Below are 13,909 nucleotides of genomic sequence, written 5' to 3'. Positions count from 1 at the left end.
TATCAATATGGAGAAGCCCTGATATAAACTCAACCCAGAAGGTTGGGGTGTGGCTCAGTAATAGAACACTAGCCTGGCATGTAAACGGCCCTCTTGTTCAGTCTCCTGTACAAGAGACAGAAATAATAACTCACCTTTTCTAAACTGTAAATTGATTGAACAATGCTGTACTAATTGTCATGTGAGTTGTTCTTAGCAAATAGAGTCATGAGTGTGTGTGTGTGTGTGTGTGTGTGTGTGTGTTAAGTAAATTTATATTCAGGGTGAAAAATTCCTTTATATTTCTGTATAGTCTTTTAGCACTTAACAATGGATGTTCTAAAAGACAAATGATATATTTTCACTGGGTCTCCCACCCACCTCCTCACCCCTGTCCCTCTCTGTATTATTTTCACATCCACCCCAGAAAGTTCTTTTGTTCATCTCTGAAAATATTTGTAAAAGGGTAAGACTTTAAGTATATATAACCATAACCACATTGATCCACGGGGACAAAGCTTTTTGCATAATCACAGTAAGCCCATCATTTTGGGGTTTTGCCATGTTGGTGTTTGAGCAATACTTTTGGGCCAGAATTTGAATGAAAGCAGTGACCTCGGGTTATTGATTGTACTCTTCTCAACTGGAACAAAAAATATTTAGGGAGAAGTTACTCTTTTACATCTCAAGGGAAAACATTACTTATATCTAACAGATACCATCAAATGTCTAACATCCACATATTCCTGGTTGCTTCATAAACTTCATGTTTGTTTTATTCTTTCCATAATCTACACAAGATCTACACAGTGTGTTTGGCTTCTTTCTTAAATCTTTTAGTTGTGCTGTTTCTTAGTCTTTTTGTTACTTGAATAACTTTGATATGGTGAACTGATTTCCAGTTTGGTATCAAGTCACTGAGCTGTGCTAAGGGAGTGCCCCTTAAGATCACATGACTCCCATTGTTCTCATGAGGTTGCTGCAGGACTATTGGAAAGCCTCCTGTCAGCTCTCAGTGCCAAAAATAGCTTTATTATACAAAGCAAGATGCTTTTTTAAAAGATTCATTTCTTTATTTTATATATGTATGAGTGATATTTCTGCAAATAGAGCTGGCATACCAGAAGAGGGCATCGGATCCCATTACAGATGGTTGTGAGCTATCATGTGGTTGCTGGGAATTGAACTCAGGACCTCTGGAGGAGCAGTCAGTACTTTTAACCACCGAGCTATCTCTCCAGCACCCCAAAGCAAGATATTCTAATAACCATTTTAATATTTTCAGTTTAATATTTTAGAACTTCACCCTTATCTAATTGCTTTCCTCCACATATTCTCTTAAGGAAAAAAAAAAAAGGAAGGGGGGGGGAGGTTCCCAATCTGTGTCCATGCAGTTCCTGACAAAAAGAACATTTATTGTTTTCTCTAGTTTCTCATAGAGCGAGGGAACCTACTTAACCTAAAAGGAAACAAACTGTGACATGCACAAGTCAGCTACCGTCAAATGTTTGTCCCCCAGGGACACTGAATCAGATATTTTGGTTGTACAGAACAGCTGCCTGTCAATACACTGCCTTGAACAGTCATCCCAATAACACAGCAGTAGTTCTTGCCACTGTGTGGGAATGGTCCAGCATCAGAGCCCCTGGCCATCACAGTTTCTTACCTTTGTTCTTATCTAAGAACCCCAAAACTGATGAGGTCTCCTTTAGAGTACACCTGGCTCCCAGGATACTTTGGATCAGTGTTTTCATTAGTCCCCAGGGTTCCCACAAGACCCTGTGGATGTCCTGAATTCGCTTCTCTGCACTCACATTTCCCTCTGAAGCTGGCCTCTCATTTCTTTTGCCAAGTCTGACTTTTCATAACAACTCACCTGTTATGCCTTGGCTGGTAGCTTTTCATTCACAAAGCTAAGAAAAGGAGCATCAGCTGGCTTACTTTGTGCTAGCTCTATGAAATAGTAGCATGTTCTAGATGAGCCAGGAAGTGTGACACAGGCCTTTAATCCCAGCACTTAGGAGGCAGGGGCAGAGGCAGGCAAATCTGTTAAGTATGAGGCCAGCCTGGTCCAAGATATAAAGGATTACACAGAGAAACCCTGTGTCAAAGTCGAGAGAGAGAGAGAGAGAGAGAGAGAGAGAGAGAGAGAGAGAGAGAGAGAGAATGTGCAACCATATTCCATATTCTAAATGTAGAAAACTAGGCCCAGAGCAAATATTACTAATTACCAGAACAAAGGTAATTAGGTATGTTACATTAGAAAGTAATGGAGTCAGACTTTCATATGAGCACCCCAGTTTACAATAAAGATTTCAGTGACTTGCTTATGTTGGAGGTGCTGCTGTGGTTTTTTGCCTTTTTCTCATGGTCTTGAGCAAACTGCTAAAACCTCAGTCATTATATCTGTAATCAGTACTGGGAGAAATAGAAAAGTAGGAGCAGGCCAATACTCACCTTTCTTACGATATTTCAAAGAAAGGCCTTCCCAGAAGCCTTAGTCATATACCCACTTATAATTTGCTGGCCAAAAATGAGTCACAGGGCCATCTGTCATAAGTCTGACATGGTGGTGTTTAGCTTTCCTAACCTCTGGTGGCTGCAGGTAAGAGACGATTGAGAAGGGCTCTGTCCTTTTCCTCTTCCAGTCCCTGGAAAGAGTCACCCATGCTCCCCATTTCCCCAGTGCCAACTTTCACCTCAGGCCTCTCCCCTGCTGCTTCACAGAATCAGTTGTGCCCACAACTGGGTGCTGCCATCCCTCAATGGCCCCTCTGCTGTCCCCCAGCTTGCAAGCAAGGTGGGGAAGGAGGGGTGGGTACAGAGCAAATCCATGCACTGGGAGCCTGCTCAATACTCTTGCCTCCATCGTAAGTAGCAAAACGTTTCTTTCTCACCTGGGAGTCTCTGTGAGGAACTGAATTTGGTTGAGATTGCTGTACTAGTGATTTTCTCCCCAAAGCACTTACATCTTTATGATGCAGTTCCCTCAATGCATGCATCCTGTGGCTGCTCTCTATGACGTTTAATAGCATGGAGCTGAGGCTGTTAAACAGACTCAGTGCACCGTTTCACTTTGTATGGAGCTCAAAGACAGGCAAACTTGCAGACAGTTTAGCAATTCCCAACAGTAAAGGCCTCCAAGTCAGGCACCTTGCCTAGACGTCTGGGAGCTGTCTGTGATGTTGAAATGGCCTACAACCCACCCCCATCCCACCCTCAGCTGTCTCACGTAGTTAGTGTTAGTTAGCTAAGACTGGTTACATTCAAATAAAATGACAAAGGCTGAGGAAGGATTATAGTTTAGGGGTTGAAGTTGTGCTTAATGTGAATAAAGTTCCAGGTTCCCCATCACCAAAAAAATAAGCAAAATATGGCTGACAAGATGGAAAAGTGGGTAAAAGTGCTTGCTGCCAAGACTGAGTTTGACCTGCAGAACCCACTTGATAAAAGAACTGACTTCCATAAGCTGTCTCCTTACATTTTCACATGCATTGTGGTACATACCCCACAACACACATGAATACACACACACACACACACACACACACACCAAATAAATGTGATTTTAAAAAATTACCGCTGGGCGGTGGTGGCGCACGCCTTTAATCCCAGCACTTGGGAGGCAGAGGCAGGCAGATTTCTGAGTTCGAGGCCAGCCTGGTCTACAGAGTGAGTTCCAGGACAGCCAGACCTACACAGAGAAACCCTGTCTCGAAAAACCAAACCAAAAAATAAAATAAATAAAATAAAATAAATAAAATAAAATAACGTATGTGGGTATTCTGCCTGCTTGTATATCTGTGCAGCATTTGTGTGCCTGGTGCCTACGAAGGCCAAAAGAGGGCACCAAAACTCCTGGGGCTGGAGTTAGATGGTTGTGAGCCATCTGAGGATGGACCTCACTCACTCGCACCGTGCATACTCCAACTTCCCACGCATCCCACAACTTCTACTCACAGCCACCTCTGTCTCAACAAACACCAGTCTGGAGTTACCGTCCTCCCCAAACCCAAACCCTAGCAGGCATTCAGAACTACAACTCCCAGCGGGCCCAAGGAATTGGCGCTGTGCTTTCTGGAACTTGTAGTCGACGTGACGTACTCTGAGGCCATTCGCCTGTACTAGGCACGTTAGGAGTTGTGGTCCCTGGGCAGGAAGGCGCATGTATGTGCGTCATCAGGGCGCCTCTGGAAGTGTCTGCTGGGAGTTTGGAGACCGGGTGAGCGCGGGAACCGTGTCATGAAGGGGTGAGAGCTGCGAACGCCCACGGCAAACCTAACGGCCTGTGAGTACAGCATAGAGTGTGGGACTGACTGACTGAAGTGTGGGACGGCTGACGGAGTGTAAGTCTGACAAACCAAAAGTGGGACTGGCCGACCAAGGTTGTATGTGCTACAGAGATTGTGCTGCGTCTAATGTGTCGTGGCCTTGTAGATCACGTCGAGTGACTGATGAAGCGACTGACAGAAAGAGCTTTTCGACGGACTTTGAGATGGGTTTGTGACTGAGTTCAGCCATGAGTGAAATCCTCTGTGTCTGGTTGAAATGCCGACTAACATGGTCTTCCTGCCTCTGCCTCCCAAGCACTGCAATTACTGGTGTAAACCACCACGCCAAACATTTCAGCTGCTTTCTTTACCTATTCTTATTTTATATGCGTTAGAATTTTGCCTGCATATATGTGTGAGGGTGTCAGATCTTGGAATTACAGACAGTCGTGAGCTGCTGTGTGATTGCTGGGAATTGTACCTAGGTCCTATGGAAGAGCAGTCAATGCTCTTAACCGCCGAGCCGCCTCTTCGGCCCCTTGAGCTGCTTTAATTCCACCATAAAACATATATTAATTGAGCCAGGCGTGGTGGCCCATGTTCTTTTCGAAGACAGCCTCGTCTATGTATCAAGTTCCAGGCCAGCCAGGACTTTATAGTAAGTCCCTGTATCCTGGTTGTTTTTGTTCGGTTGGCTTAGTTTGGTTGGTTGTTTATAGCTTGATGAAAGCTAGAGTTATCTGGGAAGAGGAACCTCAAGTGAGAAAACACCTCCAAGAGATGACTTGCAGGCAAGTCTTTAAGGGCATTTTCTAGATTAATTATTGATGTGGGAGGACCCAGCTCAGGTGCCAGCCCTGAGAGGGGTGATCTTGGGTTATATAAGAAAACAGGCCGGGCAGTGGTGGCGCACGCCTTTAATCCCAGCACTTGGGAGGCAGAGGCTGGCGGATTTCTGAGTTCGAGGCCAGCCTGGTCTACTGAGTGAGTTCCAGGACAGCCAGGCCTACACAGAGAAATCCTGTCGCAAAAAAAAAAAAAGAAAGAAAAAAGAAAAGAAAAAGAAAACAGACTGAGCAAGCCTCAGGAAGCCAGCATTCCACCATGTCCTGCTTCAGTTTTTGCAACCAAGTTCCTATCTTGAGTTAATACCCTGGCTTCCTTCAAAACTGGACTCCAAACTGGGCTGTAATTTGTGAGGAAAATAACCACTCCAACTTGCTTTTGACCAATGTTTTATCACAGCAATAGAAGGTGCAAACTAAGACAAACCTGTCACAAAATACACACGCACACTCACACACACACACATATATATGTGTGTGTGTGTGAGTGTGTGTGTGTAATATATATTAATTTATATTAATATATTAATTTATTTGCTGATTTTATCTTGACTAATTTTTTAAAATATTAGTTTGTACTTTGGATTGACTGCAGTATCAGAGACAATATGGACCTTTCTGGGGTATACTTGAGTATTCTGATGACTACGGAAAGGTTTGCTGCTATGCTATCTAACAGGAGCAGAGTGAAGCCCTGCAGTATAAGTACCAAGCTTCTGAGGGAAGTGTTATCCCTTGATGTTAGTAGCTTCCCTATCTAGAAATGGGGATTGATTCTGAAGCAAACTAATACTGAAGTCAGAAGGCAAGAGGATTGTAAGTTCTATAATGTAAGGAGAACTAGTCTTAAAATGAAATGTAATTTTGAGCCAAAACGTATGACCACTTTAAAGCTCTTACTGTGTGTGTGTGTGTGTGTGTGTGTATGTGTGTGTGTGTATGTGTGTGTGCGCGCGCCTGTGTATACACACAGAGGAGCCATGGCACATGTGTAAAGGTCAGGGGACGACTTAAAGGAGTTGGTTCTGTTCTTTTACCATATGGTTCTTAGGGGTTGAATTTAGGTTGTCAGGCTTAGCAGCAAGCACCTTTACTTGCTGAACCATTTCACCAACCCATTGCATACTTTTTGTAAAGGGCATTTAGCTGACTGTTACCCGCTAGGAATACATGAAGTGGGTTCTCATCAGCCCCGAGCAGCAGTTACTATTCACTGTTTTTCTGCATTTGGAAAAGCTGAACGTCATCCCCCATAAAGGAAAGACTGGAGGGCATCAGATGCATGAGGTCCAAGACCAGGTGTCCATTTACTGACAAAAAAATAACCCTAGAGGCTAATTCAGTTTCCCGGCTTTTAAAATGAAGTCATACTGATTCATAGAGCATCATGTGTTAACAGACAAAAGAGGCTAGGGCCACATAGCACATAGTTCCTGGGGCCTGTCCTCATTTTCTCCTGTTCCTGTTCTACGTCGTAATATAGTTGTTACTTTATCAACCAGCTCATATCTGTCTAGTAAAGGCACTGAGCAGAGGTCCCATGTCTTCCTCATCTTGGCATCCTTAGCAGATCTGGGTACCAAGAAGATACTCAGTGAAGATTTATTAAGCAAAACTGGCATTTACATATGTGTAGGCTATAAGGTAAACTGAAGCCCCTTTACCTCCTTAGTTCGTCTCTCTGCCCCCTCCTTTTTGTGGGACGAGCAGTGGCTTGCTAAGTAGCTCACACAGTCTTCAAATCCTCCTGTTTCATCCTCTCAAGTGCTGGGATTACAGTCATGTGTCACAATGCCTGGACCGAAAAGCCCCCGACTCTCTTTCCCTCTTGCCCTTGCTCCCTCACTCTCTTCCCCGTCTCTCTCCACATGCTCATGGCTGGCCTCCTCCTCCTCTTTTTGTTCTTCTTCCCTCCCCCCTTTCTCCCCTCCCCATGCCCTGAGTAAACTCTATTCTATACTTTAAAAAAAGCCCCTGCCGTGAGGGCAGATGGATAATAAGCAATCGTATAACTGTGCCATATGTCAAGTGGTGGAGAGCAATGAGAAATAAAGCAGGGTAGAAGGCAGAGCCTCTGCAGAATTACCTTTCTGTATAGAGGCCTGATTGAAGGAAGGGAAGGATGCCTGAAGGAAGACTCTGAAGGACAGAGTGCCCAGCATCATGGAGATCCACATAAGCATAAAACCTACCATTTATTTATTTATTGTTGAGAAAGAAGAGTCCTGCCGGGCAGTGGTGGCGCATGCCTTTAATCCCAGCATTTGGGAGGCAGAGACAGGCGGATTTCTGAGTTCGAGGCCAGCCTAGTCTACAGAGTGAGTTCCAGGACAGCCAGGACTACACTGTCTCGAAAAACCTAAAAAAAAATAGAAATAAGCACAACAGAAATTAGAAAATATTTTAAAGTAAATGATAATAAAGTTGGGTATGATAGTACATGCTTATAATCCCAGCACCTGGGAGGCTATTATAGCAGAAGGATTTCCATTTCAAGGCCCTCATGGCCTATATAAGAGATCCTAGGGCTGGAGAGATGGCTCAATGGTTAAGAGCACTGACTGCTCTTCCAGAGGTCCTGAGTTCAAGTCCCAGCAACCACATGGTGGCTCAAACCATCTGCAATGGGATCTGTTGCCCTCTACTGGTGTGTCTGAAGAGAGCAATGGTGTACTCATATACATAAAATAAATAAATGAATTTTTTTAAAAAAGATCCTAGCATAAAATGTATAGCTTTAAGCACATGCACTTTATTTTAGACTTTTATATTTATTATGATATAGCATTCACACCACAGCATAACATCTTCAAGAGTCAGTCTTCTTCCACCCTGCAGAGTCATTGAATCTGTTCTTTGACAATGTCATCCATATATGCCATGCATCCTGATTACTGTAACCCCTCCGCCGTCTTCCTCCCACCTCAGTTGTCCCCCCATCCTCCTTACAGATCTTCCCATACTCATGTTTTGTTTTTGAGGCCCACAGAATTTAATCAGGGCCATCTGTGACCATGAATTTGAAACTTTCTGCTGGAGCTTAGTGGGTTCCCCTCTGTTGTACATTACAAATGCATGGAACCACTGAGTATCCTCCTTAACTCTGAGTGGGCACTCACATGGTCGTTATACTCATCTCTTTCTAGTGTGACAATAAGTATTTAGGTGGCAAGCACCTTTACCAGGTAATCCATCTCACTGGCCCAAATACATATGTTTAAAAAGAAGCGAGGTATCGAGTCAGGCATGGTAGTACAGGCACAGGATGAGGCAGGATGATGATGAACTGGAAGCCAGACTGGCTATCTCAAGCCTGCACCTCCCCTCCCTTTTTTCAGATGGTGATGAAGCTCTAACATTTCTTCAGACCCAGTTCTGAGGCTTGAGTCATCCCTGTGACTCACTGAATTCTTCCGCCCAATGGCCATCCCCAAGAGCCCTCTGAGCCCAGTACTCTGGGAACAGGATAGCTTCCTTCAGGTGAAGGTGAAAGAGGAGGAAGAAGCTAGCGACTCCCAGAGCCAGGAATCCAGCCCTAGCTTTACTGCCCACCCTGAGGCTGCACGCCTGCGCTTCAGGCACTTCCGCTATGAGGAGGCATCCAGCCCCCATCAGGCGCTAGCCCAGCTGCGAGAGCTATGTTGCCAGTGGCTGAGGCCAGAGTCGTCCTCCAAAGAACAGATGCTGGAGTTGCTGGTGCTGGAGCAGTTCCTGGGTGCACTGCCCCCTGAGATCCAGGCCTGGGTGGGTGCTCAGTGCCCAAAGAGTGGAAAGGAGGCCGCCGTTCTGGTGGAGGATATGACTCAACTGCTGGACAGGAGAGGTAAGAGGGAGCAGCAGGCAGGTGGTCACTGATAGCTCAGGCACAGCCTGGCTGCAATGTCAAGCCCTAGGTCGCTATTGCTCGGGCACTCAGTCTCACATTTGTACCTTAGCCATGGTTACAAGTGACCAAATCCCAAGCAATTGAGGGGAAGGGGCGTAGATACAGCAGTATCCAGAAGGAGTATCACTGAAGGAGTGAGCACTTGACACTGAGCTGGCTTGCGCTTACACTCTCACATACTATATCTCCGCTAGGCTGGATTTTTCTGCGGTTAGTTTTATTTGTTTTTTAAAAGACAAAGTCTTTTGTACCCAGGCTCACTTCAGATTTGCTACATAGCTGAAAATGACCTTGAACTCCTGATCCTTCTGCCTCCACCTTCCAAATGCTGGGGTTACAAGGATGTACCACCACACCCAGCTTTAGGTAGTACGGAGTCAAACCCAGGGCTTTCATACATGTAAGTAAGCACTGCTGAGTTACACCCCCAGCTTCCTACCATCTCCCTAAGGTGAGCAAAGGTAGCCCATCAGTCCCTGACTTGTTTTTTACCTAAGTGGACAGGGGGAAACAGCAAGCGTTGTCTATTGTGAGCCTCACCGAACCAGTCAGATCTTCTGTTTGCCTTTGGCCAGCAAATCCCAGGAACTAACAGTAATCCAGAGGCACTTCCCCCAAGGAAGTGTAAGCTACTGACCCAGATGAAATGACTGGATCCCTTGAGAGGGCTGGTAAAAGAAATAAGTATCCCTGTGTACTCTCTTGTAGCCTTTCCTGTGCTAGCCTATCTGAGGATCAGGAGTGGTTAGATGCCCTCAGCTGGAATGGTCACTTGTCATTCTAGGAGACTCACACATATATCCCAGCCCAGAGAAGTTTAGTAGGATGCAAGGACCCAAGCACTGTACAATCTAGACCAGAAGCTTCCAGAGCAAGTCCCATTCTGGCTGCAAGCTAACTGATCAAGTACAAATGCCTCAGCATATCTATTAATTCTGTGATTTGTTTGTTTATTGAGGAAGGGTCTTATGTAGCTCTTGGATTGGAACTACTGTATAACACTATAGCTTGGAACAAGCTTTGTAGACTAGGCCTGCCTTGAACTCAGATTCTCTTGGCTCCATCTCCCAAGTGGTGGGACTAAAGGCATGCTTGACAGTGCCTAACTGATCCTGTGATCTCATAACAGGGACTCAGCACCTCAGTCTCCTCATCTACAATGGAGCCACTGAGTACCTCCTGGAATGGAAATGAGGCAGTGGAAGTTACACACTGCACTTGGAATGTAGCACATAACAAAACCCTGACATAAGCCAGCAGCCCCGGCAGGCAAGCAGTATCACCGACTGAGGTCCAGATGATGGCAGTGTTGTTTATGGATTGGCCACTTGGCCGCTCAAAGTCTGGGCTTAGAGCTGTGTTTATGAATCCACTCAGCTCAACTGTAGTCTAGAATAATAACTATTGCATCCTTCTCTGACTCATCCCTGGGATTCATCTGTAAATGTTGCCAGATGTAGCATGGTCAGATACCCTTTGCACCTGTGAGGGGGGCTGGTCAGTGCAGGTGTGCCTCTCCTTCCTATTACTCGGCGCTTCAGAAGCAGATGTCTGAATTCTGCTGTGAGAAATTACAGTCACAGGCATCTGGACTGAGTCTCGTTTGGCCACTATTCCCAAAGACAGCTGCTGAGTTTAAGGGACAGCCTAGACTCACAGTGGCCTGCCTAAGCTTGCAGGGAGGAGGCATACAGGTGCCTGAGCACAGGTACTTGACAAGGACACCTCCCTTCACTCTTGTTCCATTCCAACCTTGTCCCCATGAACGCTTTCCTACTGGCATTTTAGCCAGATCAGGAGCCGTGGCAAAATGGATGGCCTGGTTGAGGGTGGAAAAGTCAGAAACCTGAGGCAGTTTAGGGTCGTATAAGAGGACAAACCGGAATCCTTTCTCTTACCCAAGACTCCAAGGGGGAAATTTCCTTTTGGAAATGAGGCCATGTGAGAAGAGTGAGGCACAGCTTCCCTTTCAGAGTAGGTGATCTGGGCCTCAAGCAGATGAAGAGGCTTATGTGGTGATCCGTGGTGAAAAAATAACAGTGTGCTTTTTAAATAATTCCAGGATGGGAGCCGGGAGCGGAACGTGAAGAGGCAAGTTGCAAACAGAGCAATACCGATAAATTGGAGCCACCAGAAATGGCCACTGAGACCGTCATGGGAAGCACTTCCCCAGAATCTACCCTTGCCCACACTTGTAAACCTGAGAGCAGCTCAGAGAGCCAGCCAGAGCGCATAGGAGAACTCTGGATGAAGTCTACTGCCCAAGAGATGGATTTCAGAAAAGCTCTGGGGCCTCCCATAGATGCCTCCAGTGACCAGCCTGTACAAGAGTCTGATGCCTCAGAAAACGGTTCCAACATGTGGCCCAACTTCCCTTCCCAAGACAAGGCTTCTTCAGAGGAGAAATTTGGCCCATTGCTTGATAATGAGACAGTGCCTCCAGAGACATACTCAGAGAAGTCTTCCAAGGATAGTGAATGTGTGAAAACATTCCAGAACACTTCGGCCCTGGAGGCCCACCAGAAGAGCCACTCTCAGAAGACGCCCTATACCTGTACTGAGTGTGGGAAGGTATTCAGTCGGAGCACCCACCTTGTCCAACACCAGGTTGTTCACACAGGAGCAAAGCCTCATGCATGTAAAGAGTGTGGTAAAGCCTTCAGTCGAGTTGCCCACCTGACCCAGCACCAGAGGATTCACACTGGGGAGAAGCCTTATAAATGTGAAGAATGTGGCAAAACCTTCAGCCGCAGCACCCACCTCACGCAGCATCAGCGGGTACATACAGGCGAGCGGCCCTACGAGTGTGATACGTGCGGCAAAGCCTTCAGCCAGAGCACCCACCTGACACAGCACCAGCGCATCCACACTGGGGAGAAGCCCTACAGGTGTGATGTGTGTGGGAGAGCCTTCAGTGACTGTTCAGCTCTGGTCCGGCACCTGAGAGTCCACTCCGGAGAGAAGCCTTATCAGTGTAAGGACTGCCCAAAGGCCTTTGCACAGAGCTCCTCCCTCAATGAGCACCAGCGCACTCACACGGGTGAAAAGCCTTACAAATGCAGTGACTGTGGGAAAGCTTTTAGCCGCAGCTCAGCTCTCATGGTGCACCTAAAGATCCACATCACCGTGACTCGAAGCACCCCTTAGAGTCCAGCACAGCCTCCCGGAGAGGCTGGACATCCATGGCTTGATAACTGTGCTACCCAGTGTCTAAGGGCAGAGTGTGGCTATCTGGGAACACCTCTACATTGGAGGTCCCAGGGGAAGTCCCCTAATGAACACGGATTCAGACCAATTGCTGACACTTCTAGAAGCTTCCAACTGCCCTCCATATCCCACTCAGGCTGGTCCCAGAGAGAAGATACTAGTGAACTAACCATCTGCATTGTTTCTTGGAAGCAGAGCAAGTAAAGGCAGGTGTCTTTCCAGGCTCAGATGGCCCAAGATCCTCAAGGCAGAAAGGCTCAAGCTTCAGGTTCTTACATGGCTACTGTTCTTGCCGGTTCCTTTGATGGTCAGCCTAGAATGGCCCACTCTGTGCCTTCACACCTGCTTCCCCACCATATTACTTTATGCCTAACTCCAAGACAGACTTGGGAGGCTGCCTCCCCATGCCATCCCTCTCATGTTCTCCCTGCTTTAACCCACGTGATGCTTGACACTTGCCTAGTATCTGTCTTCTCCTCCCACATCTTCCTTCCACATCTCACAGGCTCCAGCCCTGTGGATTCATCATGAATCCCTGTGGATTCACCTCAAGCTCATCTCTAATCTAGCTCCTCCTCCAGCATCACGTCCTGTGAGCGCACCTTGCCTCCCACTGGATTTTTATCAGGGCTCTCCTTTCTCACCTCTTCCTGCCTTCATTCCATCCCCACCCACTTTTCTGGCGCATCTTTTTCTGCTACCCAGATCACATTGAATCATTCCATGACACAGTATGTTGTCAGTGAGTCACCTCTTCAACAAACAAGCATGCCAGGATACATGTCACTTTGACCCAAGCAATTACTCTAGTTATCTTCCAATGTATATATAAATGTTGTCATTTGTCTTTGAGCAGAGTGTGTGAAAGTAATTTCAAAGTACTGGTCTGCCTGTTGGGCAGACTCCACTCCTTGTCTGTTGTCTTGTGTTTGCTCCAGACCTGGCCTCCTCTTGCCTCTTCCACTCCTCGTAGCCTCACCTCCCACATGCCAGTCATACTTTCCCCTGCCTGTGTGCCTTTTTATCTGTCCCTGGGACTCTGGGGCCTTTTTTCCTCTATGTTGTCTTCGATATCCTTGAAAAGCTTCCCCAAACACTTTGACCTTACCTTATCTTGCCTGACACTCTCTTGCTGCTGGAGTACCCCGTTATTAGCTGTCCTAAACCTCTTCCCATGTCATTGTGCTTGCACTTCTTACACAATGTATAGGCCCCCGCTCCCAAAGTATTTTTTGCTGTGGACACAGTGTACAAGATGCAGCAAATGCTTCCTAATGTCTCTAGTCTGAGTGTAACTATACCTCCCTTAGGTCGTCACTGTCCTCCACCCCATGTTTTCTTAATAAAGACATTTATGGAAGAGCCCCTGTGCCCATATAAGTCTGCTGCAGTGGTCAAAACAAAACATGGCTATACTGAGCCTTCCTTGCCTCAGGTCCTGAAGCCCTGAGTACCATAGACTTAAGGGATGCCAGCACTCTGCTGATCCTAAAATCATAACCTGTTTACTTTGCCTGCCTTCCTTTCTTTCAGAAAGACAATCCCTTGGCTCCTGTGCCTCCTGAGTAATATGAGTGACTTTACAAGGTTTTCAGTCACTGATGTATGTGAGCTACTGTATCTTCATTAGCATAATACATTTTGTTTTCCTAAACCTCCCATGTCTTCTCTTGTGGCTTCATCTGATTGACTGTCACATACAAGAACATAAGCCCCACCCC

At 46.3% G+C, this 13,909-nt stretch overlaps 1 protein-coding gene across 2 annotated transcripts; it reads left to right on the top strand.

The window, feature by feature from the left end:
• Positions 1 to 4,205: 4,205 nt before the first annotated feature.
• Zscan22 (zinc finger and SCAN domain containing 22) lies at positions 4,206 to 13,842 on the top strand. 2 transcript variants are annotated; one of them, XM_028781882.1, is made up of 3 exons: positions 4,206 to 4,267; positions 8,434 to 8,918; positions 11,044 to 13,842. In XM_028781882.1, exons 2-3 carry the CDS (start codon positions 8,516 to 8,518, stop codon positions 12,126 to 12,128), a joined length of 1,488 nt encoding a protein of 495 aa, XP_028637715.1. In that variant the 5' UTR covers positions 4,206 to 4,267; positions 8,434 to 8,515; the 3' UTR covers positions 12,129 to 13,842. The 2 variants fall into 2 exon arrangements, with proteins under 2 accessions (XP_028637715.1, XP_028637716.1); XM_028781883.1 differs by lacking the exon at positions 4,206 to 4,267 and having other exon boundaries at positions 8,156 to 8,918.
• Positions 13,843 to 13,909: the final 67 nt, after the last annotated feature.

Source organism: Grammomys surdaster, unplaced genomic scaffold (assembly GCF_004785775.1).
Source record: "Grammomys surdaster isolate TR1022 unplaced genomic scaffold, NIH_TR_1.0 576, whole genome shotgun sequence".
Lineage (NCBI taxonomy): Eukaryota > Metazoa > Chordata > Mammalia > Rodentia > Muridae > Grammomys > Grammomys surdaster.
The sequence above is the reverse complement of the archived record's forward strand: the minus strand, read 5'-3'. Positions and strand labels throughout refer to the sequence as shown.

Excerpts from the sequence above, each read along its gene's own strand:
- Zscan22 (XM_028781882.1), top strand. The coding sequence starts at position 8,516 with ATGGCCATCCCCAAGAGCCCTCTGAGCCCAGTACTCTGGGAACAGGAT. Across the intron at positions 8,919-11,043 it reads TCAACTGCTGGACAGGAGAG|GATGGGAGCCGGGAGCGGAA; the intron begins GTAAGAGGGAGC and ends AAATAATTCCAG.